The 24,307-nt window shown below is 39.7% G+C and overlaps 1 protein-coding gene across 1 annotated transcript in view; it reads left to right on the top strand.

Moving 5' to 3' along the window:
- Positions 1-23,964, top strand: part of LOC120561948 (dynein heavy chain 11, axonemal) — a 51,451-nt gene extending 27,487 nt beyond the window's left edge. The window contains exons 49-82 of the mRNA XM_039805294.1: positions 533-772; positions 855-1,016; positions 1,131-1,324; positions 2,157-2,319; positions 2,764-2,887; positions 3,100-3,242; positions 4,403-4,564; positions 7,918-8,151; positions 8,379-8,525; positions 8,994-9,107; positions 9,193-9,336; positions 10,295-10,477; positions 10,578-10,679; positions 10,786-10,920; positions 12,254-12,427; positions 12,587-12,822; positions 13,065-13,187; positions 13,602-13,632; positions 16,349-16,501; positions 16,727-16,867; positions 17,182-17,352; positions 17,779-17,901; positions 18,038-18,231; positions 18,414-18,562; positions 18,640-18,767; positions 19,129-19,356; positions 19,463-19,654; positions 20,648-20,776; positions 21,496-21,738; positions 21,842-22,024; positions 22,120-22,235; positions 22,492-22,604; positions 22,693-22,833; positions 22,936-23,964. Coding sequence (XP_039661228.1) covers positions 533-772; positions 855-1,016; positions 1,131-1,324; positions 2,157-2,319; positions 2,764-2,887; positions 3,100-3,242; positions 4,403-4,564; positions 7,918-8,151; positions 8,379-8,525; positions 8,994-9,107; positions 9,193-9,336; positions 10,295-10,477; positions 10,578-10,679; positions 10,786-10,920; positions 12,254-12,427; positions 12,587-12,822; positions 13,065-13,187; positions 13,602-13,632; positions 16,349-16,501; positions 16,727-16,867; positions 17,182-17,352; positions 17,779-17,901; positions 18,038-18,231; positions 18,414-18,562; positions 18,640-18,767; positions 19,129-19,356; positions 19,463-19,654; positions 20,648-20,776; positions 21,496-21,738; positions 21,842-22,024; positions 22,120-22,235; positions 22,492-22,604; positions 22,693-22,833; positions 22,936-23,183 — 5,463 coding nt within the window. The 3' untranslated portion in view covers positions 23,184-23,964. The remainder of the gene's footprint in view (positions 1-532; positions 773-854; positions 1,017-1,130; positions 1,325-2,156; positions 2,320-2,763; positions 2,888-3,099; positions 3,243-4,402; positions 4,565-7,917; positions 8,152-8,378; positions 8,526-8,993; positions 9,108-9,192; positions 9,337-10,294; positions 10,478-10,577; positions 10,680-10,785; positions 10,921-12,253; positions 12,428-12,586; positions 12,823-13,064; positions 13,188-13,601; positions 13,633-16,348; positions 16,502-16,726; positions 16,868-17,181; positions 17,353-17,778; positions 17,902-18,037; positions 18,232-18,413; positions 18,563-18,639; positions 18,768-19,128; positions 19,357-19,462; positions 19,655-20,647; positions 20,777-21,495; positions 21,739-21,841; positions 22,025-22,119; positions 22,236-22,491; positions 22,605-22,692; positions 22,834-22,935) is intronic.
- The last annotated feature ends 343 nt before the right edge of the window (positions 23,965-24,307 follow it).

The following is a 24,307-nucleotide window of genomic DNA, read 5'->3' as shown; positions in this document are numbered from 1 at the left end:
TAAAGTGTGCGTGAATTAGTGTGCAGATTGTGGTTTTCCAGCTCCCTTTGACAGGCGCAGTTTATATATTCAAATGCTGTAAAGAATCTTGAGTCCATGTGTTTTAAAATTGAATCTTCTGCTCCGGAAACTTCTCAGAAACTAATTTCATTTGTTTGCAGAGAAAAGGATTAGCATGGAGAAGAAGCAGCAATTACAATGCCACAAGGGAAACTTATCTTGAATCCTTAGTGTGGTTTGGAGCATAAGCAAAACATGATTTCAATATTTTATACTCAAGTGGCATGATGAGGATGTATTTTAATGATGTAGGAACTACTTGTACTACTGCTATAAAACAAGCCTGTAACATGTAGTTTAAATACATATTTCCAGATAAATTAATTCCAAGTTCAAAGGGACTGCCAATTATGTATTTGAAGATTTTGGGGTTAGATTGAAGACATCCCTAAACTAGCATCTTTTCATAATTAAAATCATACACTACTATGCATTTTCTGAAATTTCTGAAAGTTGTGTTTTTACTCTACAGAGACATTTCTCAGTGTTTGCGGTAAACTTTCCATCGTCTGAGGCTCAGATGTCAATCTTCAGTCAGATCCTGTGTGGCCATCTGAAGCAGCAGCTCTTCAGTCCACTGGTTCAGAGGAGCGCTGTAGCTGTAGTCCAAGCTGCCATAAGTCTTCATCACAAGATGGTTCAGAGATTTCTGCCCACAGCCATCAAATTTCACTACACATTTAATCTACGAGACTTGTCTAACGTCTTTCAGGTAGTACTGATAGTGAGCAAGTTTTGCAATTGGACTTTTGAATGAAAAGTGAAATATTCACATGATCAACTGTGTTATTTAGGGCATCCTCTTCGCTGGGCCTGATAGTGTGGAAGAGAGCACTGGCCTGGCACTGTTGTGGCTCCATGAGTCCTGCAGAGTGTACTCAGACAGACTGGTTGATGTCAAGGACCTGCAGCTCTTCCGGAAGCTCCAGATGGAGACTTTGCATGAATGCTTTGAGGTGCAATACAGATTCTGATAAACAGTGTAAACAGTATAAATTGCGGTTCTTCGCCTTCAGATAAACACATTGACCAAAAGATTTCAATTAGTTATTATGCTTGTCTACTTCCAGGGACTGGAGGACAAAAAAGTGACAAAGCAGCCCCTCCTCTATTGCCATTTTGCCCAAATGGGCGATGCAGCTTCCTATGCTCCTGTTACAGACTGGGCTGTGCTCAGGTCCGTGCTCACAGATGCCCTAGAGAGCTATAATGAGCTCAATGCAGCCATGAATCTGGTGCTGTTTGAAGATGCCATGCAACATGTGTAAGTATAGCTGGTTTGCATATTATTATAATAATTATTAGGGGTGGGGGGGGAAAAACGACAATCGTATGTATCGTGATTCTTTTGCAATGATTTTTAAAATCAATTATTTTCCCTACCGCTGACGCTACCATTTATACGGTACCACTGGCACTACATCATATCCATTTTCTGATCGAAAGCAGATAATACATGTTATGTACTTCTTTACAAATTAAATAAATGTCAGACTGACTGACTGACTGACTGACATGAGATGATGTGCTTTATTTTTAGTTTTTAGACATTTCTCATGATATATTGTCTCTGGAAGTGTATTATTAAACTTTTGATTTTGTTAAAGAAGGAAAAGAAAATCGCAATACTCAATACTATCGAATCGCAATACTCAATACTATCGAATCGCAATACTTCTAGAATCGCAACAAATGAAAATGACAATACAAATTGGATGAGACACCCATGTATTGTGAATGAATCGAATCGGGACAAAAACATATCGTCCCAGCCCTAATAATTAGAATGATCATAGTGCACTTAATACAATGTTCCTGAAGTGTTTTGCACCCAAAATTAAACCTAAGACACTAAACGCACATCACCTAAAGAAAGAGCTTATGAACAACATAAAAGTAGTAAGAAAAGGACATAAGCAATTTTATGAATTATAAAGATGGTAGATTAATGTATAAAGGGATGTTAATATAATGTGAGTTATTGACACATGTTAAAAGCCTCCATGCATATTAAGACTTTTAAAGAATGTAAAGATGTATAATATTTGGTTGGATAGGGCTGTTTCATGGCATAACAACGATTGTGTTGTTACCAGCTGTCGCATCAGTCGTATCCTGAAGTCTCCAAGGGGTCATGGCTTACTGGTTGGGGTCGGGGGCAGTGGGAAGCAGAGCCTGACTCGTCTGGCTGCCTACATTTCCTCAGTGGAAGTCTTCCAAATCACTCTGAGTAAGGGTTCTAGCATCCAGGACCTCAAGGTAAATATTTATGTCGTTAATAGTTGCAGCCAAACAGAACATCAAGCACAGTATCACTTCATAAATATGGTTTTATGAAAATGTATAAGCTTTAAGTTAAATCAAGGTTTCTATTTAAAAAAAAAATAAAAAAATCCTTAGATCAATTTCCCCTCTGGCTGCATGCAGGATATTGATGTAATTCAGTTTTATTCAGCTTCCCCACTGACGCGGGAAATACTTGTCAGATACTATTAAAAGCCACTGGGAAATGTTTTAATACCTCATTGATGAAGCAAGTTTGTCAATTTAATCATTTAGTAGCCTCTTTAAAAATCAAGGCGTTATCATGGGAGTTGCGTAATCTCATTTATTATTGTTGATTTTAAATTCTCTAGTGGACTCCATATTAGTGCGAACATTGTACAGTAGGTGTCCATTCATGGCATGTGTGGTTTTATTTAGACGGATCTGGCAGGTTTGTTCCTAAAGACTGGAGTGAAGAACCAGCGTGTTGCTCTGCTCCTGACTGATGCGCAGATACCTGATGAGCGGTTTCTGGTCATCATTAATGACTTGCTGGCATCAGGTCAGACCTAAACTCCACAATAATCCTACTGTTTTTTTAGCTGCACGAGAGAACATGCCTGTTGTCATCGTAGAATTTTCTCTGTGAATGTACATCATCAATTTTCTTAACTTGTCTTTGAAATCATTCTGAAATTGTAACGTTGCATGAATAGTGAATATCGAGTGCTACAGCTTGTCAGTCTGTGATTATGACGGTGCCTTTCTCTCCAGGAGAAATTCCTGAGCTCTTCAGTGAGGAGGAGATTGAAGGTATTGTGTCGGGTGTGCGAGCTGAGGTCCGAGCCCTCGGACTGCTGGACAGCAGGGAGAACTGCTGGAGATTCTTCACTGAGCGAGTTCAACTACAGCTCACGGTCTTATCTTTCAGATATTCATTAGTGCTTCACCAGTGCTTCTAGCTTATCAATCCGAAGAATGAAAGTTTCTCATATTTAATTGCTGTTTTACCTAAGCAGATTCTGTCTTGAAAATGTGTTTGATTATCTGTCGTCACTATTGACTATTGTGATGATGTCTAGGTTAGCTGCTTTTGCGTTTCTTCTGAAGATATTGTCAGGAAATAACCTTGTAACTACAAAGTGCCTCAGTTTTAGAAACTAAAAGCAATAGTTATTTTTCAGTTTGACCATTATAATGTTTTCAATCTGGCCAAAGTAGGTTTACATGAGTTTCTGAGTTGAAGGGTGGTAGAAGGTTTCTAAAAAAGTAGTTATTTTACACATGACAGCACCAACACGTTAGTTATGTACCCTGTAGAAAACTTTTTTTTTGATGGACTTAATTAAAGAGATTCATATACTGTATATACAGTATATTGTGGAGCAACATCAAGCTGCTGTTAATACTTATGGCATTTTGGCTGTAGCCTCAGCTAGTCCGTTGGCTTCTTGGTTTTTTACTACCCTACAAGCAAGAATAATTCAGATTTTCTTAGCTACTGAGGTGGAGGACACATAAAATGACCAACACAAATTGGAAACACAAATCAGATCAATTTTGTACTAGATGATTTTGATAGCACTTGAATGTGACTTCACAGCTGACATTCACAACAAGAAATTAATGAAAATCTTACACATGCTCTAGCATGGTTGAGCTACAAAATTAAAAGCACAGCTGCTGTGTAGTGTTATTAAATATGTTTGACAGGCTGAATTAACAGAGCCAGACAAACTGGGGGGTTAAAAGGAAGGAAATTCTTGTTTCAGTACACATGTATGCCATCCAGCTAATCTTTGCGCCAGGGCCTCTGGTAGCGTCACCGTCTGCTTCAGCCAACTGGGAATGTTGCGGTCTGTCCACATGCCAAAGCAATGAAAGTGGGGGCACAGAAGGCTGCCAGTTATGGGTTTCCCTTTTGGATGCATCTGCGATATCTAGGACCTGTGTTGATTTTCCTATGGTCACTTGGCTGTATATCTTGTCAAGTATGGGGATGCATGTTTATACAGACCTGGCTGTTTGTGTATGTCTGCTTGGGTGACTCTTTGTCTCCCTGCTTTCTTCTTTGTAGGTGGTTCTCTGTTGGTCTCCTGTGGGCAGTGCCCTTCGTGTTAGGGCCCGTCGATTCCCTGCTCTCGTCCAATGCACCACCATTGACTGGTTTCATCCTTGGACCTCAGAAGCTCTGCAGTCGGTCAGCTACAGGTTCATCCAAGAGATTGAAGGCATTGAGGTCAGCCCTTTGAACCCATTTGCTTTATCTCACTATCTCTTTCATCCAAAAAGTCAAATTCTGAATGAAATAGTTATTTTGTGGCACCCTGCACCGCACATGTTGGAACTAATGTAATATAATAATAATAACGGTATTAGCTATTAGCAAATAACCTATTATCTATTAACATCAGAGATGGATCTATGGGTGTGATAACAGAATTTTCCCTAGGTTTGCAAAGTACCCCCTTATTCCAGACTGAGTTAGACTTTAATGAACACCTTCTAATTACTACAGTGCAGCTGGATTAACTTTTCCATAGATCCCTCATCATTAGTTATCTGCTGAGGTACTGACAAATTGCTGAACACATGCCTAGAGACTCACAGTGAGTGCAGGCATATCATTGTTTTCCATCATAGCAGTGGAACGATCACAACCCAGGATCATTTATGTTAATGAGAGAAGAGTGATTAAGCACATAACGACCCTCTAAAGAGGCACAGCTGTCACAACCAGGAAGTGTCTTCACATATGTGAACGTGTGTGTGTGTGTGTGTGTGTGTGTGTGTGTGTGTGTGTGTGTGTGTGTGTGTGTGTGTGTGTGTGTGTGTGTGTGTGTCAAGAAGCTGTGGTATTATTAGAGCATTAGCACTTACAGTACAGGCCAAAAGTTTGGACACACCTTCTCATTCAATGCGTTTTCTTTATTTTCATGACTATTTAAATTGTAGATTCTCTACTCACTGAAGGCATCAAAACTATGAATGAACACATATGGAATTATGTACTTAACAAAAAAGTGTGAAATAACTGAAAAAATGTCTTATATTTTAGATTCCTCAAAGTAGCCACCCTTTGCTTTTTTGATACCAAACCCTTGGTATGAGCTTCATGAGGTAGTCACCTGAAATGGTTTTCACTTCACAGGTGTGCCTTGTCAGGGTTAATTAGTGGAATTTTTTCCCTTATTAATGGGCTTGGGACCATCAGTTGCGTTGTGCATAAGTCAGGTTGATACACAGCCGACAGCCCTATTGAACAACTGTTAGAATTCATATTATGGCAAGAACCAATCAGCTTAGTAAAGAGAAACGAGTGTCCATCATTACTTTAACAAATGAAGGTCAGTCTGTCCGGAAAATTGCGAAAACTTTGAATGCGTCCCCAAGTGCAGTCGCAAAAACCATCAAGCGCAACAACGAAACTGGCTCACATGAGGACCGCCCAGGAAAGGAAGATCAAGAGTCACCTCTGCTGCTGAGGATAAGTTCATCCGAGTCACTAGCCTCAAAAATCGCAAGTTAATAGCAGCTCAGATTAGAGACCAGATGAATGCCACACAGAGTTCTAGCAGCAGACACATCTCTAGAACAACTGTTAAGAGGAGACTGCGCGAATCAGGCCTTCATGGTCAAATAGCTGCTAGGAAACCACTGCTAAGGAGAGGCAACAAGCAGAAGAGATTTGTTTGGGCCAAGAAACACAAGGAATGGACATTAGACCAGTGGAAATCTGTGCTTTGGTCTGACGAGTCCAAATTTTCGGTTCCAACCGCCTTGTCTTTGTGCGACGCAGAAAAGGTGAACGGATGGATTCTACATGCCTGGTTCCCACCATGAAGCATGGAGGAGGAGGTGTGATGGTGTGGGGGTGCTTAGCTGGTGACACTGTTGGGGATTTATTCAAAATTGAAGGCATACTGAACCAGCATGGCTACCACAGCATCCTGCAGCGACATTCCATCCCATCCGGTTTGCGTTTAGTTGGACCATCATTTATTTTTCAACAGGACAATGATCCCAAACACACCTCCAGGCTGTGTAAGGGCTATATGACCAAGAAGGAGAGTGATGGCGTGCAGTGCCAGATGACCTGGCCTCCACAGTCACCGGACCTGAACCCATTCGAGATGGTTTGGGGTGAGCTGGACCGCAGAGTGAAGGCAAAAGGGCCAACAAGTGATAAGCATCTCTGGGAGCTCCTTCAAGACTGTTGGAAAATCATTTCAGGTGACTACCTCTTGAAGCTCATCAAGAGAATGCCAAGAGTGTGGAAAGCAGTAATCAGAGCAAAGGGTGGCTACTTTGAAGAAACTAGAATATAAGACATGTTTTCAGTTATTTCACACTTTTTTGTTAAGTACATAATTCCAAATGTGTTCATTCATAGTTTTGATGCCTTCAGTGAGAATCTACAATGTAAATAGTCATGAAAATAAAGGAAACGCATTGAATGAGAAGGTGTGTCCAAACTTTTGGCCTGTACTGTACATTAAAGTATTAGAGACAACTTCAGCACACTGTAGTAGACCAGTATTAAGGCATTGGGGTAGTAGAAGGAGAAGAAGTATGGTAAGAGAAAATAAATAAATGTAAGTATTTTAATAGTCAAATAATTGTTTTTGATTGTAAACAGAATATCTTTGGGTGCTGGATTGTTGGTCAGACAAAGCAAGATGAAGATACTACCTTGGGCATTTTTCAAAATTTTTCAACACATTATAGACTAAGCGATAATCCAGAGCCCTAGTAGTAGTATAGTAATAGATATTTAGAGGAGGACTTAATAATTCTCCTTTTGTGGATGCAGAAAGCACTTGGTGTTAAAGTTAATGTGCATTAATAACATTAAGAAAAGTTAAAAACAAAACACTATGTGAGACATTACTGTATATTTAAAGTCATTAATGAGTGTTTATCTTCTCGAAGAGGCTGGGAAACAAGAAATTATCATTTATTTAAAGTTTGAAATGCACAACCCACTGATACAGTAGTTGTTACATACGGACAATCAATGACAACTTCTTTCGCATCTCAACTGAACATAGCATGCTTTGTCAAATACCATGATGTCAGATCTTAATTAATAATGATTTTTTTCCTACTGGCTTTGGGATCATTAACAATGGCTTTTTGTGAGTTATGGTTAGGTTTGATCCTTGTATTGTCTTCTCATTTGTTTTTGCTTTAATTGATCGCTAACTGTATGATTAATAGAGGCTCTGTGTCATTGAGCACCATATGATGAATACCTAGTTGGAATGTAGTACAGCCACTGTAGACAGTGTTTAGAAAGTTGGAGGACATCAGAGATAATGTAAACAGTGTGCATGTATTACAAGCTGCATGTCAGTGGTCTAAACACATTATTTTCACAGAGGTTTCAAAGCCTAATCATTCCTGCTAGCTGCACCTAAATTTCAGATTGAGTAAGTCAGGGCCGGCCAAGTAAGATGGCAAAACTTGTAGATGAATTCAAAATTTATGAAGATAATATTTCAGTCCCCATCAGGTTGGGGATGTTAAACTCTACTCAATTCAGCTCACCCTGTTCTCCCCTCTCCCCCCCTTGTCTGCTTATTTTTACAGCCTGCTGTCCAGGAATCCATCAGTCTTTTCATGGCCTACGTTCACACCAGTGTCAACCAGGCAAGTGAAAAATACCAGCGCAATGAGAAGAGGTACAATTACACCACCCCCAAGAGCTTTCTCCAGCAAATCACCCTGTACAGGAACCTTCTGGAGAAGAGCCGGGCTCAGCTACAGCACAAGATGAACCGGCTTAACAGCGGCCTTGAAAAACTCCAAACCACTGCCGCTCAGGTAAGTGTCTTTATTATATACTTTAAGGGGCTAAAATTAGGTTTTTAATTATTTCTTCCGCATTTGTGCTCTGGGAGTTGCTGCACTGTCATTGCAGCCGGGGAATGACTGTAACAGCATTGTAGGGGCACTTCCTACCTATCGCAACCTTTTTAATAAACAAAACATGGAAAATATAATACAATATGGGATTCAAAGTATGTGTAATCATTTTTTCTCTGTTTTAGGTTGAGGATCTAAAAGCTAAATTGGCATCCCAAGAAGCTGAACTGACCTTTAAAAATCAGAATATTGAGGCTCTAATTACAAAGATTGGACTGCAGACTGAGAGGGTTAGCAGCAAGAGAGAGGCTGCGGATGTCGAGGCACAAAAGGTGAGATATCATGTCAACAACAATTTGGTATGCTCTTCTAGAGTTGTCTAACAACTTCTGCTGTCTGTCGTGTCATATCACTATTTTACTAACTTGTACTGCGTCCTTACCACTTTATTAAGATCTTCATCATGATTGTTGTATTTTTAATTATAACTCATTGCTTTTTTCTGCTCTGCATGTTTGCATGTGTCAAAAAATGGTTACTTCATATTGCCTGCTTGCATGGCTACGTGTACTGCATGTGGATATTGTTGATGTATTACTGTACTAATGTCTTGCTATTTCCTGTCGCTCTAGTCTCAAAACATCTTGCCAAAGGACAACTGTTGAAAATTAGCCAGCTGGTTAACACTGGCACATTTACAGTAATGTTGTTTAATGTGCGTTGTCCTTAAAAATTCAATACCACTGCATTCACTACGCATACTTTTTGTGATTCAGTTCATTATGGTTGCTTTTGTACAGGTTGCTGTGATTCAAGCAGAAGTCTTAGTCAAACAAAGGGACTGTGAAAATGACCTAGCCAAGGCAGAGCCATCACTGACAGCTGCCACAGCAGCACTGGAAACCCTCAACAAGGTGCCATATTTAATCAAACAAGACAGAAATCCATTGAATCTTCAGTTATTCCTAAGACAATATAATGTTTCTAATTCCTTTTTAGGTGAATCTTTCTGAACTGAAGGCCTTTCCAAATCCTCCAGCGGCAGTGATCAACGTAGCAGCAGCTGTGATGGTTCTGCTAGCTCCCCGCGGTCGAGTGCCTAAGGATCGGAGCTGGAAGGCGGCGCGGGCCTTCATGGGCAAGGTTAAGCTGTCATCATGTCAATCACATCTGCCTGATTAATGTCAATCTAATTTGTGTGTGGACCTTGACCCTGGCCCTGTCAGCATCTCTCCAATGCTCACATTACAGCTGGATGGCTCTATGAATATGCTCACTCAGTAGGGGAGCAAGTGTGTCGACCCGCTTCTCAACCTCTAGCCGCTATTAATGCAAGTGTGTGGTTTTTAAAAAGCCTGTAGAATTTAGCATGTAAATTATAATTCTTTCTTTTTCAAAAGCATATTTTCTAGGCCTAGTAGGTTTTTGAATGTAGTTTATCTGAATCATTTGATAAGTTAAAACATATATGCATCTGATACATACCTTTTTATATACATGATTTAAAAAAAAATAAAAAAACATAGGACAACATCAGGCTAAAAAGCTTATTTTCACTGTGATCCCCTGTGGGTTGGCAACAGAGTTAAAAAGGAAAGGCCAAGTAGCCAGTAGTAGTCAGTGACTGTTAGACCACTATGCTTTTGTATTATGACAATATAGAGTCTGTTTTCCTCCATTATCACTGCCAAGAATTAAACTAAGTATTGTGTTCCAAGTTGGCTCCTACTTACAACAAAAGAGGGAGCTCACACAAACGTCACATTAAAGGGCTTCATTTTGCAAACATCAAAAAAACATGGAAATCATGAAATACATACTAATTGTATTCATAAATGACACATAACAGAGATTATATACTTTGCGTGGAGTTTATTAAGGGAAAAAAATCCATTTAAAATCCTTGTCTGCGACTGTCTTTTGTGTCTCTTGTAAACCTAGCATTAAGCTGTTTTGATTTGTTACATGTTCTGTATGTGTCTCATTTTTAGGTTTTTCAATTTTATTAATAAGTAAATTATTTGTAACAGCAACTGATTTCAGCCCAAAATGCCAGTGCAGGTAGTAATGTAGCCCCTGTATGTTTGTTTACATCTTTCAGGTGGATGATTTCCTGCAGGCTCTGGTGTCATACGACAAGGAGCATGTCCCTGAGGTCTGTTTGACTGTGGTAAAACAAGAGTATCTGAGAAACCCCGAGTTCCACCCTGATCTAGTTCGGACCAAATCTACAGCTGCAGCTGGTCTCTGTGCCTGGACTACTAACATTGTCAGATATTATGAGGTCAGGCAATGCCTTCAGATAAGTTGTAGTTATGATAAATGTTAAGGTTTGTTCGTCATTATGGAGCTTTTTGTCATTAAGTATGCCTCCTTTTTTGCAGATTTATTGTGAAGTCATTCCAAAGAGACATGCACTATTACAAGCTAATGCAGAACTAGACACCGCAACAGCCAAAATGTTGGCAGTTAAAAAGAAATTGGCAGTGAGTGTAATGTTATTATTATACTTAATTAACTCACTTAGTCTAAAAGCAAAATTTTTGTAATGGTGTCTAATTTCCATGGCTTCCTTTTGGTTTGGCTCTCCAGGATCTTGATGCCAGCCTCCAGAGCCTAACAGCTCAGGTTGAAAGGGCTACAACTGAGAAAATCAGTTGTCAGGAGGATGTAACACAAACCAACCAGACCATAGAGCTGGCCAACCGACTGGTCAAGGGCTTAGAGGTAAAAAGGGGATATGGTGGAGTTTGTTGGTGCCATTGGGGCTGACCTGGCATAAAGTAAACTGTCAATTTGCAGGAGGCATGCATGAAGAGGCGCTGCTAATGGAATTGCATCAGTAATCTGGACTAGAAGTTGTTATGTCCTGGCAAGCTAACCTGACAGTTGTGTGAGTAGTTCAGGCAAAGGGAGATTTTACAGTCTGGCCCAGCAGCATACTGGGGACTTGTGAGACAGGTAGAGTGGGCTGGACCACAGGAAACGCATGGCTGAACTGGGCAACTGGCTGGTTGAATGCTTTCCAAATGGAGAAAGGAAGAGAGATGGCAGAAATGCTACACTAAAACTGGTCCCAGTCAGTGCAGTAGAGAGGTTGTGTATGTACAGAATGTCTGTTTACTGTAAACGTATGCTGTATACATCCTTGCACAATCTCTAGTTTGTAGTGTAATAATTCATTCTCAATGATTTTTTAACAAATTGAAAAAGTATCAAGGGAAAGTTATGGTCTATGAATATATGAAATATATAAATGTTAAGGGTTGTACATTTGTATACTTTTTTGAATATTCTATTCAACTCTTTTGTGTTCCTGTGCATGCCTTTTTCAGGCTACAGTATCTATTTATCTTAATGGATGCTAATATGAAATAAAAGATGGCCATTTCAGTGGCTATTTTGTAATTTTTATTATTCCAGAGAAGAAATGTGGTTTGCATGGAACATCTTGGCTTTTAAGCATATCAAGATAAATGTTTTTTCTTTATGGCATTGACCTGGAAGCAATAGTGTTCAGACTAATAAATCAGGCCGTCTATATTTAATCATTAACTTACCTCAAAGCCTCAACAGCTGTTGGAAATTAACAATGTCTCACCCCAGACTGAGTGGTATTACAGGCAATCCATAATACATTAGAGTAAAATTATAGTGATTTTTAACTGTCTGAAAATTTATTATGTGACATATTCTACATCCACAGCCCCTTGTAAGAAAATGTCATGCATGATTTATTGTTGTAGGGCTGTCACAGTCATAGTATTGAAGGTTTAAATGAATGCTAAATTGATGCAGAGCGAATCTACAGCCAAACTTTCAAAGCTATTTTAAGGGAATTGCAGTTGTCTGCTGTACTGCTTACATCTTCTTAATTTGTACAATAAATGGAGTGGGAAGTTGCCCTGCACATACATTTCCCTGCAGTGTAGATTTTTCTTCAGTTCTTCAGTTTAAACCATCTTCAGATGGGGTAGAAGCATTCTCCTTGTAAATTAGTTTTTTTTGTCTCCTGTGTATTTTTTTAATTATATTGAAGCCTGATCTTTGTGTCTTGCAGTCAGAGAAGGAGCGCTGGTCCCAGGCAATTATTGAGTATGAAAAGCAACAGAAAACCCTGTGTGGTGATGTCCTCATTACTTCAGCATTTGTCTCCTACATGGGTTACTTTACCAGACAGTATCGTGTGGAGCTACTTAACAACGCATGGATCCCTTTCCTTCAGTCTCAAAAGGTAAGGCCCGTTTTGTAAGAGACTATGTGTTGTTTAGACTGCAGTTGTTTAGAGAGTCAAATCTTGCTCTCCACAAACATCCTCAGCAGCGTCTGTGAGTCATCGCACTGCTGCTAGTGCTCCAACTAGAGTGACATCATTCCTCGGTTTCTGTTCCAGGTCTCTGTACCCCTGACAGACGGCCTGGATCCAATCCTCATGCTTACAGATGATGCCACTGTGGCTGCCTGGCATAACCAGGGCCTGCCAAATGATAGGATGTCCACCGAGAATGCTTCCATCCTGACCACCAGTGAGCGTTGGCCACTCATCCTTGACCCACAGCAGCAGGGCATCAAGTGGATCAGAAACCGGCTGGGGTCAGAGCTGAGGGTGGTGCAGCTGGGACAGAAAGGGTGAGAAGAGGATGTATTCTGAATGCAGTTAAAAATGCCTTTTAATGTATCACTTTGTGTTGTTTGTTTGTTTGTTTGTTATTTCTGTTGTTAATCTGTATTTTTTTCAGATGCTAAAAACCTTTTCCTCCACCAACATCCACAGAGACTGCTAAAAATATGGTAGCACACAAATGTGCATGCCCAACCACATTTGTTTAACCCATTTTATTCAGTTTTTATTTTTTTATTTAATTTCATAGGTATCTAGATGTGATTGAACAAGCCCTTGCTTGTGGTGAAACAGTTCTGATAGAGAATCTGCCGGAAAAGGTAGACCCAGTCCTGGAGCCTCTGCTGGGTAGAAACACAATTAAAAGAGGAAGGTTAGTACTGAAACATTACATTTACATGGTTGTACTTCAAGGATAAAAAAATACATATACAAAGAATTAAACCAGTTTATGAATGGTACATGCTTTGTTTTGTTGAAGCTATTTAGCCTTGGGCTCTTTGCTGTTCAATGTACAGTTTTTGTATCCCTGTTGATACACAAGTCAATATGCCTACAACTTGTCCCAATGTGTCTGTGGTATTAGACAATAGTAGCAGATTTGCCAGATGGTTGCTTCTCACTGAGCATTGAAACGTTAGTAAGACATGACTGAATGCATTATTATTGCCCACTCTTTAGACTATAAATGAATTTGCAGCGCGTGTTCTGAATCCCTGAAGCCAACATATTGATTGGCCCCTCAAGACGGGTGATAGATGTATATTTGTGTGTTCATATTCTTTAGTGTGATGAATATTGAACAGCTGAGCCTGAGTGTAAAAGCTGAATTGAGGATAGTCATGGTTATGTATAAGGACTCCTGTCTCCCACAAAAAGATGGCCTGTAACACTAAATTCAGTGGTCCTCGATCATTATGGCAAACTCAATTTAGCTTCAATAATTTCATAATGCTGATAGGTGATTTGCTGCAGCATAATAACATTACTGAATCAACTTTACACTGACTAAGATGACTCGTTGCATCTGGATTATTTTAAATCATAATGTGATGTTTAAATATCTTAGCTTTTATACATGTCTAGTAGGGGTGCATGATTCAATATTGATTTTTAGGCTTAAGATTCAATTAAAAATCGATTTTCGATTCAAAAACGATTCTCGATTTAAAAAAGAAAACGATTCACAGTATGTAAATGTAGTTACTTTTCCCATGTGATTGCAGTAGACATACAGTATCTCACAAAAGTGAGTACACCCCTCACATTTTAGTAAATATTTCATTATATCTTTTAATGGGACAACACTGAAGAAATGACACTTTGCTACAATGTAAAGTATTAAGTTTACAGCTTGTATAACAGTGTAAATGTGCAGTCCCCTCAAAATAACTCAACATACAGCCATTAATGTCTAAAGTGCTGGCAACAAAAGTCAGTACACCCCTATGTTAAATTCCCATAGAGACAGGTTGATTTTTATTTTTAAAGGCCAGTTATTTCATGGATCCAGGATGCATCCTGATAAAGTTCCCTTGGTCTTTGGAATTAAAATAGCCCCACATCATCACATGCCCTTCACCATACCTAGAGATTGGCATGGGGTACTTTCCATAAAATCATGTCTCAATGCAATTAGCTATTAGGCTAACTGACATAAAACCATGGTAATCTCTAGGTATGGTGAAGGGCATGTAATGATGTGGGGCTATTTTAATTCCAAAGACCAAGGGAACTTTATCAGGATGCATAGTATCTTGGATACTATGCATCCTGATAAAGAGATGATAGAGAGATGATTTTATGGAAAGTACCCCATGCCAATCTCTAGGTATGGTGAAGGGCATGTGATGATGTGCTCACTTTTGTGAGATACTGTACAATTTAACAAAAAAATAAAAATGAATTGATTTTTGGAATTCTGTGAATCGATTTTGAATTGGTACAGCTTGAATCGTGACTCGAAAGTGAATAGATTTTTTTGAACACCCCTAATGTCTAGCACTTGTTTGAAACATCCTGTATTTGTTAAACCTATCTGATGTCAAACCTGACTTTCGAACATGACTGCTGCTACCCACTGTAATCCACTTCACAAATATAACAGTGCCACCAAAATAGCTGTTCTGTAATTAACTTTTTTCAGTTACCAATTACCCTCAACAGGCAAAATCAAGCAAATTTCCTGAACAGGACAACCAACAGCAGTTTAAATAGAAAGTACCACATATTGACATTCTGCTTTGACTTCCCCTTAAAAAATGTTTACATCTTTCTTGCTCTGATCTATGTATGACTATGAATATTAAATATCTTGGCGCATGTTCATTGAACTTCTTCTCAGATCCTGTCTGTCCAGACGTAACAATTCATCATAGTAAATCTGATTATAAGTTTATCCCTTGTAGATGACCCACACACTTGTTTCTGTCGATGATTAATACAACCTGCTGGGGCAGCTGTGATGGATCTGGTGGGGATCCACAGCTGAAGTTCATTAATAATTGGAATGTTGTAGAGTGTGAAGTAATGAATACTAATTATTCCTTTCATGGCTGACGGAAGACTACAAGCCAATCCATCAGCAAGGACTTTAATTTGGTGGAGTAATGGTTCTATCAATAGTACATTAATTCTGGCTTGTGAAGATATAGAGTTGAACCAGACCCAGGCCATGAGGAACCTGTGCTGTAAAATTGGGGCCTTGTCTGACATCCAGGGGGTAATTAAAGAAAAATGAAAAGCCACCAGGTTCGTCAAGCCATCGCTAATTTAATTGAAATGCAGGGACAGATAAATATTGGCTGCTGTGGTGATAATCTTTTATAATTTTTCAAGACTATTTGTCTACAGTATAAGTGACATTTGGAGCCAGAGTGAAGTTCTTTTTCTTCATTGAGGTTGCAATGCGTGAAAGCGAGAGGTCGAAAGGCTCAGATGGACAAAAATAGCTTTCGGGATATAGAGGATTTGCACTGCCACAGTTCAAATATTCTATGGGATCATCATCTTTCAATCATCATTTATAACCACCCACACTGTCCTTTTAAAGGGAAGCACTGGTGATATTTCTAGTCATCTAGTCGTCATCTAATCATTAACATTTGACTTTCTCACTCTGAAAGTTTATTGATGGAAAGACAAAAACAATCAAAGCAAATTTAACTCTGCTGCCATTTTTGTAATTAGATTCTTTGTTCTTATCAGGCAGAATAAAATTATGACTACTACGTTTTCAGCAAAGTGGTGTTTGATTTGTAAACAATAACTTGGAAACCAGGAACTAGGAAAATAACAACACTGCGGTTAAGTCGTTAATGGCTGTCACCTAATTGTTTTCAAATTGTTCTCTCCTGTTAGCCCCGTCCAATTGTAAAAAAAAAAAAAAAAAAAAAAAAAAACCCCCAACACCAAAAAAAAACCACCCAAAAAAACAAAACCCCCTTTTTTTTTCCTCCCCACCCCCCCCCCCCCCCCCCCCCCCCCCCCCCTTCCCTTTTTTGCCCTTGAGGAACAGCTTCTTGGAATTGGTAGTGTCAGGTAAAGAGCTTTCATTGTGCTATTAAGAGGTTGGAGGACGACCTGTTGAGTTGCCTCTCTGCAGCCCATGGTAATTTTCTGGGTGATATTTCTCTGGTGGAGCAACTTGAGAACACCAAGAGCACAGCTGCTCACATTCAGTACAAGGTGAGGTTATTACATCAACAGGGTCCTATCAGTTGTCCAACTGTAGTCGAGTGTAGTGTGTTTTTTTTGTCACTCCAGAAGTATTTTTGAATGTCACACAACAGCAAGCGCCTCATTTTATTACATTAGCTGCAAATGATGTGTAGTTAGGAATATGTGTAATGAGAGGGTTTTGGACCATGACTGAGAGCATAATAGCTCATCTTGTGCAATTGGAACACACAGGTGGCGGAGGCCAGAGAGAACGAGACAAAGATCAACGAGGCTCGAGAACTTTACCGCCCAGCAGCTGAGAGAGCGTCACTCGTCTTCTTCATCATCAATGACCTCAGCAAGATTAACCCCATGTACCAGTTTTCTCTCAAGGTGAAACCTCTACCCCTCAAGTGCTCTCAGGGGACACCTTTTTTTTCCAGTATTTCAAACAATGCTCAGTCTTCTTTAACCAATATTCTGTTGGATTTTTTAAATTAGTGCGGCTTGTAATTGTTGTTTCTCTTGGTGATTAAGATTTTAGGCACGGCCCTGTTTGTACAAATCAGCTCAAACGTGTGCTTCTAAACCCAAACTTCTGCATTTTTGTGTTTAGCTGTCAATGCAGTTCAGAGCTAGCAAAGTCTGTATGTATGTATGTATGTATTCCTTATCAGAGCACTGTCCTCCCTTTGGTTGTATTCCAGACCTTTATCTCAGTGTTTAACAAAGCAATGGAGCGTGCAGAATGGGACGAGGATGTGCGGACCAGAGTGCACACCCTCACTGAGGCCATCACCTATTCTGTATTCCTGTACACCAGCCAGGGCCTTTTTGAGAGAGACAAGTTAACCTTCTTGTCACACACTGCCTTCCAGGTGAGAGACTCAGGGCCGCCTCAAAGGTGGGGCTTCCTGTCATCCTCATCAATCAAAGTACTTTTCTGCCCCCACATTAACTTCAATTAAAAGCAGTCAGCAGGGCCATACGCTGCTATTGATTACCTCTCACACCATGCTCCATGGCTGCTGTTCAGACAGTTGGTTCTGACAAGGGGGTTGGTTCTGATGGCATAATGCAATTATCTGTCATTGCACCAACTGTTTTCATCTTAGAAATTGTGCTGCTCTGAAGGCTGTCCTTCATGTTGCTATTTCACATTCAGGAGCACTTAGTCAGCCTGTATGAGTTTATACAACCCTTTGCCAGAGTTTTCTTGCAGTTAAAATGTTTTTGTGGAAATGATTTAAAGTAGATCACAACAACATAGATCATTACAAACTGCTTTTGGTCCTTCCCCTCAGATTCTGCTTAAACAGGGCCTGATTGATGCTCAGGAATTTGACTTCCTACTGCGTTTCAATGTGGAAGCTTGCAAAGTTAGTCCTGTGTCATTCCTCTCTCCACATGCCTGGGGAGCCATTAAGGTACAGTGAAGACTATTTACACATGCAATATAACATGTTAAAGGGTCACATTTTGATTCATATTAGCCATCAGGTCATCACTACATACCCTATTTTACTGCTGAGAGAGGCCTTATAATCTGTTATTTGAATATAGACCATTTCTACAATCGAGGACTTCAATGGACTGGACAAGGACATGGAGAGCTCACCAAAGCGCTGGAGGAAGATCGTTGAATCCAGTTGTCCTGAAAAGGAAAGACTTCCCCAGGACTGGAAGAATAAAAGTTCCCTTCAGAAGCTCATTATCCTTAAAGCACTTCGGCCTGATAGGATGACCTATACACTGAGGTAAGTAAATGACCAAAGTCAGTCTTACCACTGAGGTAAGTAAGTGACCAAAGTCAGTCTTACCACTGAGGTAAGTAAGTGACCAAAGTCAGTCTTACCACTGAGGTAAGTAAGTGACCAAAGTGCATTTGTATTTGTAAGTTGTGCATATTAATAAGCTTTTTGGCTATGTTTCCTGGCAGGAACTTTGTGGAGGAGAGCATGGGAATAAAATATGTGGATACTGCCAGGCTGGAATTTGACAAGTTGTATGAGGATAGTGGCCCCTCAACCCCTGTGTTCTTTATCCTCTCACCTGGAGTGGATCCACTCAAAGATGTAGAAAAACTCGGTACTGCATATATTGTTTATCTATTTGTCCTTATCACTTATTAGGGATAATTTTTCAAAAATATTCTTTCCGTGCAGGATTGAAGCTGGGGTTCTCCATCGACCAGGGCACTTTGCACAACGTCTCCCTCGGACAGGGTCAGGAGGAGGTGGCTGAAAGGGTTCTGAGGAATGCCTCTAAACTTGGACATTGGGTCATACTGCAGGTAGGAAGCAGTATTATTCAGTGGCTAGGTTAATGTAGACACTTCAGGCTGCTCTTCCACGGGCCTTTACTGCATATAATGATATTATCTTCCCCCCCCGAGCAAGGAAATAAACTCAATTTCGTTCAATAAAAAACATAATTGGCTAAATCAGCACCATAAATGCCTCCTTTTAAAGGGAGCAGCCTGCAGCCAAGTGAGTCACTGAAGGTTTCCTTTCTAAATGAGAACATTGCAAGGCATTTTTTAGCATGCATCTTTCACAAATAAACACAAACATAGCTATCCATTAAAACAATTAATATATTTTATCAACCTATAACATAACCTGCCTAATCTTTTTGTCATTTTCATTTTTCAGAATGTGCACCTGGTAGCTCGCTGGCTGTCCTCTCTAGATGCTCTTCTGGAGACAGCAGCTGTAGACAGTCACCCAAACTACAGGGTGTTCATCACTGGGCAACCAGCACCAAGCCCTGAGCAGCATGTTATCCCCAGAGGCATACTGGAGAATGCAATCAAAATCACCAACGAGCCACCCACTGGCATGAATGCCAGTCTGCATGCAGCCCTTAACAACTTCTGTCAAGTGTGTTGAAATTTAATAATTTCCAAAAAATGCATTACATTTGATTAATACAAAAAAATGAATGTAGCATTCACTGTAATCTGTATTTCTTGATCTCTCTCTTTAGGACACTCTGGATATGTGCTCCAGAGAACAGGAGTTCAACTCCATGTTCTTCTCCCTCTGCTTCTTTCACGCTTGTGTTACGGAGCGTCGTAAATTTGGTCCCCGAGGGTGGAACCATAACTACCCCTTTAGCACTGGAGACCTCACCATCTCAGCCAGTGTCTTGTACAACTACTTAGAGGCCAACACAAAAGTATTTTTAAAGCTAATTCAATGTATTTCTTTTTTATTCATATTTTTATTGATACAACTTTTAATTAGCTTTTTCCTACTACTTTCTTAAGCTGTGTACATTTATAATGATTATGGTGTTATTATCAGACAGGGATGTTGAATTACAGCATAGTATCCAATTAGTCATTGAAATCTTTTGTTCCACTGTTATTTGTGAAAAATGTTCAGTCTTGTCTTTTTTTTTTCCCACATTTCATTTTTTATAGCTATGAACACGCAACCTATAATTTAGCTTTATTTCATGAAGACAAAAAATCCATTCTTGGGGTGCTGCACCCCTCACAACTCCTAATGCATTTCTCTTAGAACTCCTATTACTCTGGTCACAACCAATTATGTCTCCTAGGTATTCTGCCCTCCAAAAACGAATGTCCTTCATTATGTTAACCAAACAGTAACCTGTATGTGCGTATACAGAGAATTCATTAGGAGGGCAATGAAGCGTTATCCTAAATGTAATTACATGCAGCCAATGTGACAGTTCACAACGCTACATAAGTGATCACTGCAATTAGAGCTGATGAAGGAAGCAATTTGCAAAACAATACAGGTACAAATGATTGTGAACCTCCAGCTTTTGTAATTTGTTATGAATCACAGGTTCTTTTCTTCCTCCTTCACCCTCATGGATCGTAATCTCCCGCTGAGGAAAATACTCTTGTGTCATACATTAGATCAGTGTGTGTAAAGAAACATAATTTTGTTACATTTTCCTTCTGTTATCATTATTAAAAGAGCTCATTTGGGAAGAGATCATATAGTTACTGCTTGAAGTTCCCAAGGCAGAAAGAATAAATGCAATAACTATTTGTGTCCTGAAATATTATTGATGATCCCAGAAATAATTGTAACATTCGTCTTTGTAGCTGAATATGCTCCTAAGTATTTAAATTACTACATGTTTACTTATATTTGCAGTGTCATATCAGTCTACAGACTTCATGTATTATAGTCCATGCAGGTGCCCTGGGAGGACTTGTGTTATCTTTTTGGGGAGATCATGTATGGAGGACACATTACTGATGGCTGGGATAGACGACTGTGTAAGACCTATCTGCAAGAGTTCATGCATCCAAAAATGGTAAGTCAGTGTTCATGTTGCCATGTAAGAAGAATCTTATTTTCTTTTTTCAAGTTTGATTTCAACAAAACTATTGCAATATAAGTTCATTGTAACTGTTTATTTGTGAAATGTCAATATTTGAAAAATCACTACTTGTTAAGTTGGATATACACTGAGCGTCTGGCCACATTCAGTTTTACTGTGCCAAATAGTAAAGAACGTTTACAAAGCTGTTTTGAATTTCTTTTTCTGGTGTTGTTAAGGTAAATGGTGCCCTCTTGGGATGTAAACCAAAACTGCACTATTGCACTTAGTTTTTGGCATTGCTGGTTTTCCCAGATTTGTCTGCCAGCTGCTGCATGACACTCCACTATAATCATTATTAAGTGATTATTCTTTAGCACGTGTTAAGTTTAAAAATGCTTCAGTTGCAATCTGTCTCCAACAGAGGTTTAGCTGTCTGCCAGTTCATCTTTACTACCAAGCTAATAGCCACTGTTTCTCCAAAAATGTGATTTGGACACTCCTACATCAATCAATGGGTTTTGCTGTGGCTGCAGCAACAGGCTTGCTTGGCTGTCCATCATATTTATTTCTAGAACACACAGGCTTTTTGCAAGATTCAAGATTCACGAGGTTAGTTTAGGTTGAATGTTCAGTGTCACCATTTTTGCTGCATGTTAAATAGTGTGATGTATGTGTTTTCATCTTTCTATTCTCCCAATTTCAATTCATAGTTTGAAGGGGAGCTCTTTCTGTGTCCCGGGTTCCTGGCCCCTCCGTTCATGGACTACAGTCGTTATCACAGTTATATTGACGAACATCTCCCATCTGAGAAGCCCACTCTGTATGGTCTTCATCCAAATGCTGAGCTGGAGTGCCTCACTGTAACCTCAGCCAACCTCTTAAAGACTCTGCTGGAACTGCAGCCACAGGACTCATCCAGAGGAGAGCGGGCAGCTCAGAGCACAGAGGAGAAGGTGTGGAGGCAGAAAGAGAAACATTATTGGGGAGAGAAAAGCAGCTGAGAATACAATAGCCTACCTACATAAATGACCTAATCATGTTTATTATATTTGTCAGGTCAAGTCTGTCATTGAAGATATCCTTGACAAGCTTCCTGAGGAGTATAACATGGCAGAGATAATCACAAAGACAACAAAGCGAAGCCCCTACATTTTAGTCTGTTTCCAGGAGTGTGAACGCATGAATCTTCTGCTAGCAGAAATAAGGAAGTCCCTTAATGAGCTAGATCTTGGCCTAAAGGTACTGTACAGTCTACTGTGACAGACACAAAATAAATTTTGTGACAAAATGTTTTTCTTGTCCTGTAGCATTAATAAGGATATCTTTGTCCACAGGGAGAACTCACCATCTCCTCCAGTATGGAGACTCTGCACTCAGCCCTGTTCAATGACTCCGTTCCAGATTCCTGGGCCAGACTGGCTTATCCCTCCACTAAAACACTGGCACAATGGTAACTACTCCTTCCTAATAATACTGTTTTTTTTTTTTAACTCAACATGACCTTTATTAGCTGCTCCTTTTTATTAGGCTTTTTTTATGGTGTTTCCATGTGAAACGCTGCATTAAGTGTAGCAGAAATTATGTCAATAAATAAAAAATAAAAAAATTGTCATTAAACATGAAGCCAGTATTACCATGACCCTTGTAGACACATTGTAAATGTTCAAACAATGATATACCATGTTATTAATGCTATTTTTGTATAGGTTAAATGATCTAATGTGTAGCTGTCGAGAGCTGGACAGCTGGACTCAAGACTTAGTTCTTCCTGCAGTCGTTTGGCTCTCAGGGCTCTTTAACCCGCAGTCTTTCCTCACTGGTGAGATCACAATCTCTAAACCAACAAGACAGATGATTTAGGTGACATGTGCACCAGAAATACTAACATGCAGACTCTTCCCCCCCAGCTGTGCTGCAGAGCATTGCTCGCAAGAATCAGTGGCCCCTAGACAAAATGACTCTGACTGTGGATATAACAAAGAAGACGAAAGACGACTTTGGACATCCACCACGGGAGGGGGCCTATATTCACGGACTTTTCATGGAAGGTCAGACTGCCAATGCATCCCGCTGTACTTAAGTATTTTGCAACACGTCTTGGTAAAATCTCTGCAAGTATTTGCCAATAAAACCCACCCTGTGTCTCTCAGGAGCGCGTTGGGACACCCAGGCAGGAGTCATCTCCGAGGCGCTTTTGAGGGATCTGACTCCAGCCATGCCGGTGCTGTATGTTAGAGCGGTGCCTGCAGAAGAGCAGGAGCTCAAGAATACTTATGAGTGTCCAGTGTACCGCACTAAGCAGCGTGGGCCCACATATGTATGGACCCTTCACCTCCGAACCAAACAGCCTCCTGCCAGGTGGATTGTAGCTGGAGTCGCACTGCTGCTGTCCGTGTGAGACTTTAGTGGAGCGGGAGTTAGGTACTTTACCATGTCTACTGACAGTATTCTGCAAACAGTGTTAAAAACATATTTTTTAGAGACCGTATTGAATTATGTTTTACGTTAATTTGTTTTTTATTAGGTTTGTTTTTTTTATAATTACTAATACAACAAACTCAATTATGCCGTTTTAGTCTAGCATTAATATTGTTGTATCCAATTTGGTTCATACGTGACAATGCTGACATTGTAGTGTATGAATGTGCGTGTGTTTTAGATTTCGAGATAATGGAAATAAAGAAGTGGAGATGTTTAGCCAGTGCTGAACCTGTTGTGTCTGTGTCCGACACTGTTGAACGTCTCCCTTGAGATGGTTCAGTCGGGACATGATTTGTTGGGAGCTTATGTCTCTATTTTAGACCATGTAATTCTGGATAGGGAGCATATTTTATTGGAAGGTCAAGATTAAAAAAGCTCTTTGGCTGCCCTCTACTAACTGAATGATACACAATGCCGTCTGGAGGGTTCCCGGACCGAATTCCCAGGAGATGATGTGCATGGTTGCTATTGACTTTTAAATGAGGTGCATTTGACATTGACCTTTTGTACGGCAGAGGCAGAATACTAACAGACGAGTGTAATTCATTCAGCCGGGCCTGTTGGAGAAACCTATTCAAAGACACTGATAGCTTTCTATGAGAAAGCAACACATTAGATTACCCATCCTTTATCTGTCTGCACTCTTTGTTTGCATCTGATTAACTTAATACGAACCAAATAAAACCTTTAACTTTGAACGAGTATAAAGAAACAGTCATATTATCTAAAATGGTATCTCGTTTGAACTGATTTCCTTGACTTTAATTGAAAACTGAGAAGATGTTTAGATTAGAGTTTGACAGATTGTCCATGCGTACCGAATGAGTTGTGCATAATTCATATGCTCTTAAGTTCCCTGTATGTCAGAGCTATGGTAAAATATTGCGGGAGCTTCGGAGTCAAGGCTGAGATCATACAACACTGAGAAAAATATTTTTAAATAAAAAAAAAAAAGTGCAATCATGAAAATGGGATATAACTACTGAACAAATAATGTAATGTATTTAGCCTTTATTTGACATTTAATACAAAACACGCTTC

Source organism: Perca fluviatilis, chromosome 7 (genome assembly GCF_010015445.1).
Source record: "Perca fluviatilis chromosome 7, GENO_Pfluv_1.0, whole genome shotgun sequence".
NCBI classification, from domain to species: Eukaryota; Metazoa; Chordata; class Actinopteri; order Perciformes; family Percidae; genus Perca; species Perca fluviatilis.
The sequence above is the reverse complement of the archived record's forward strand: the minus strand, read 5'-3'. Positions and strand labels throughout refer to the sequence as shown.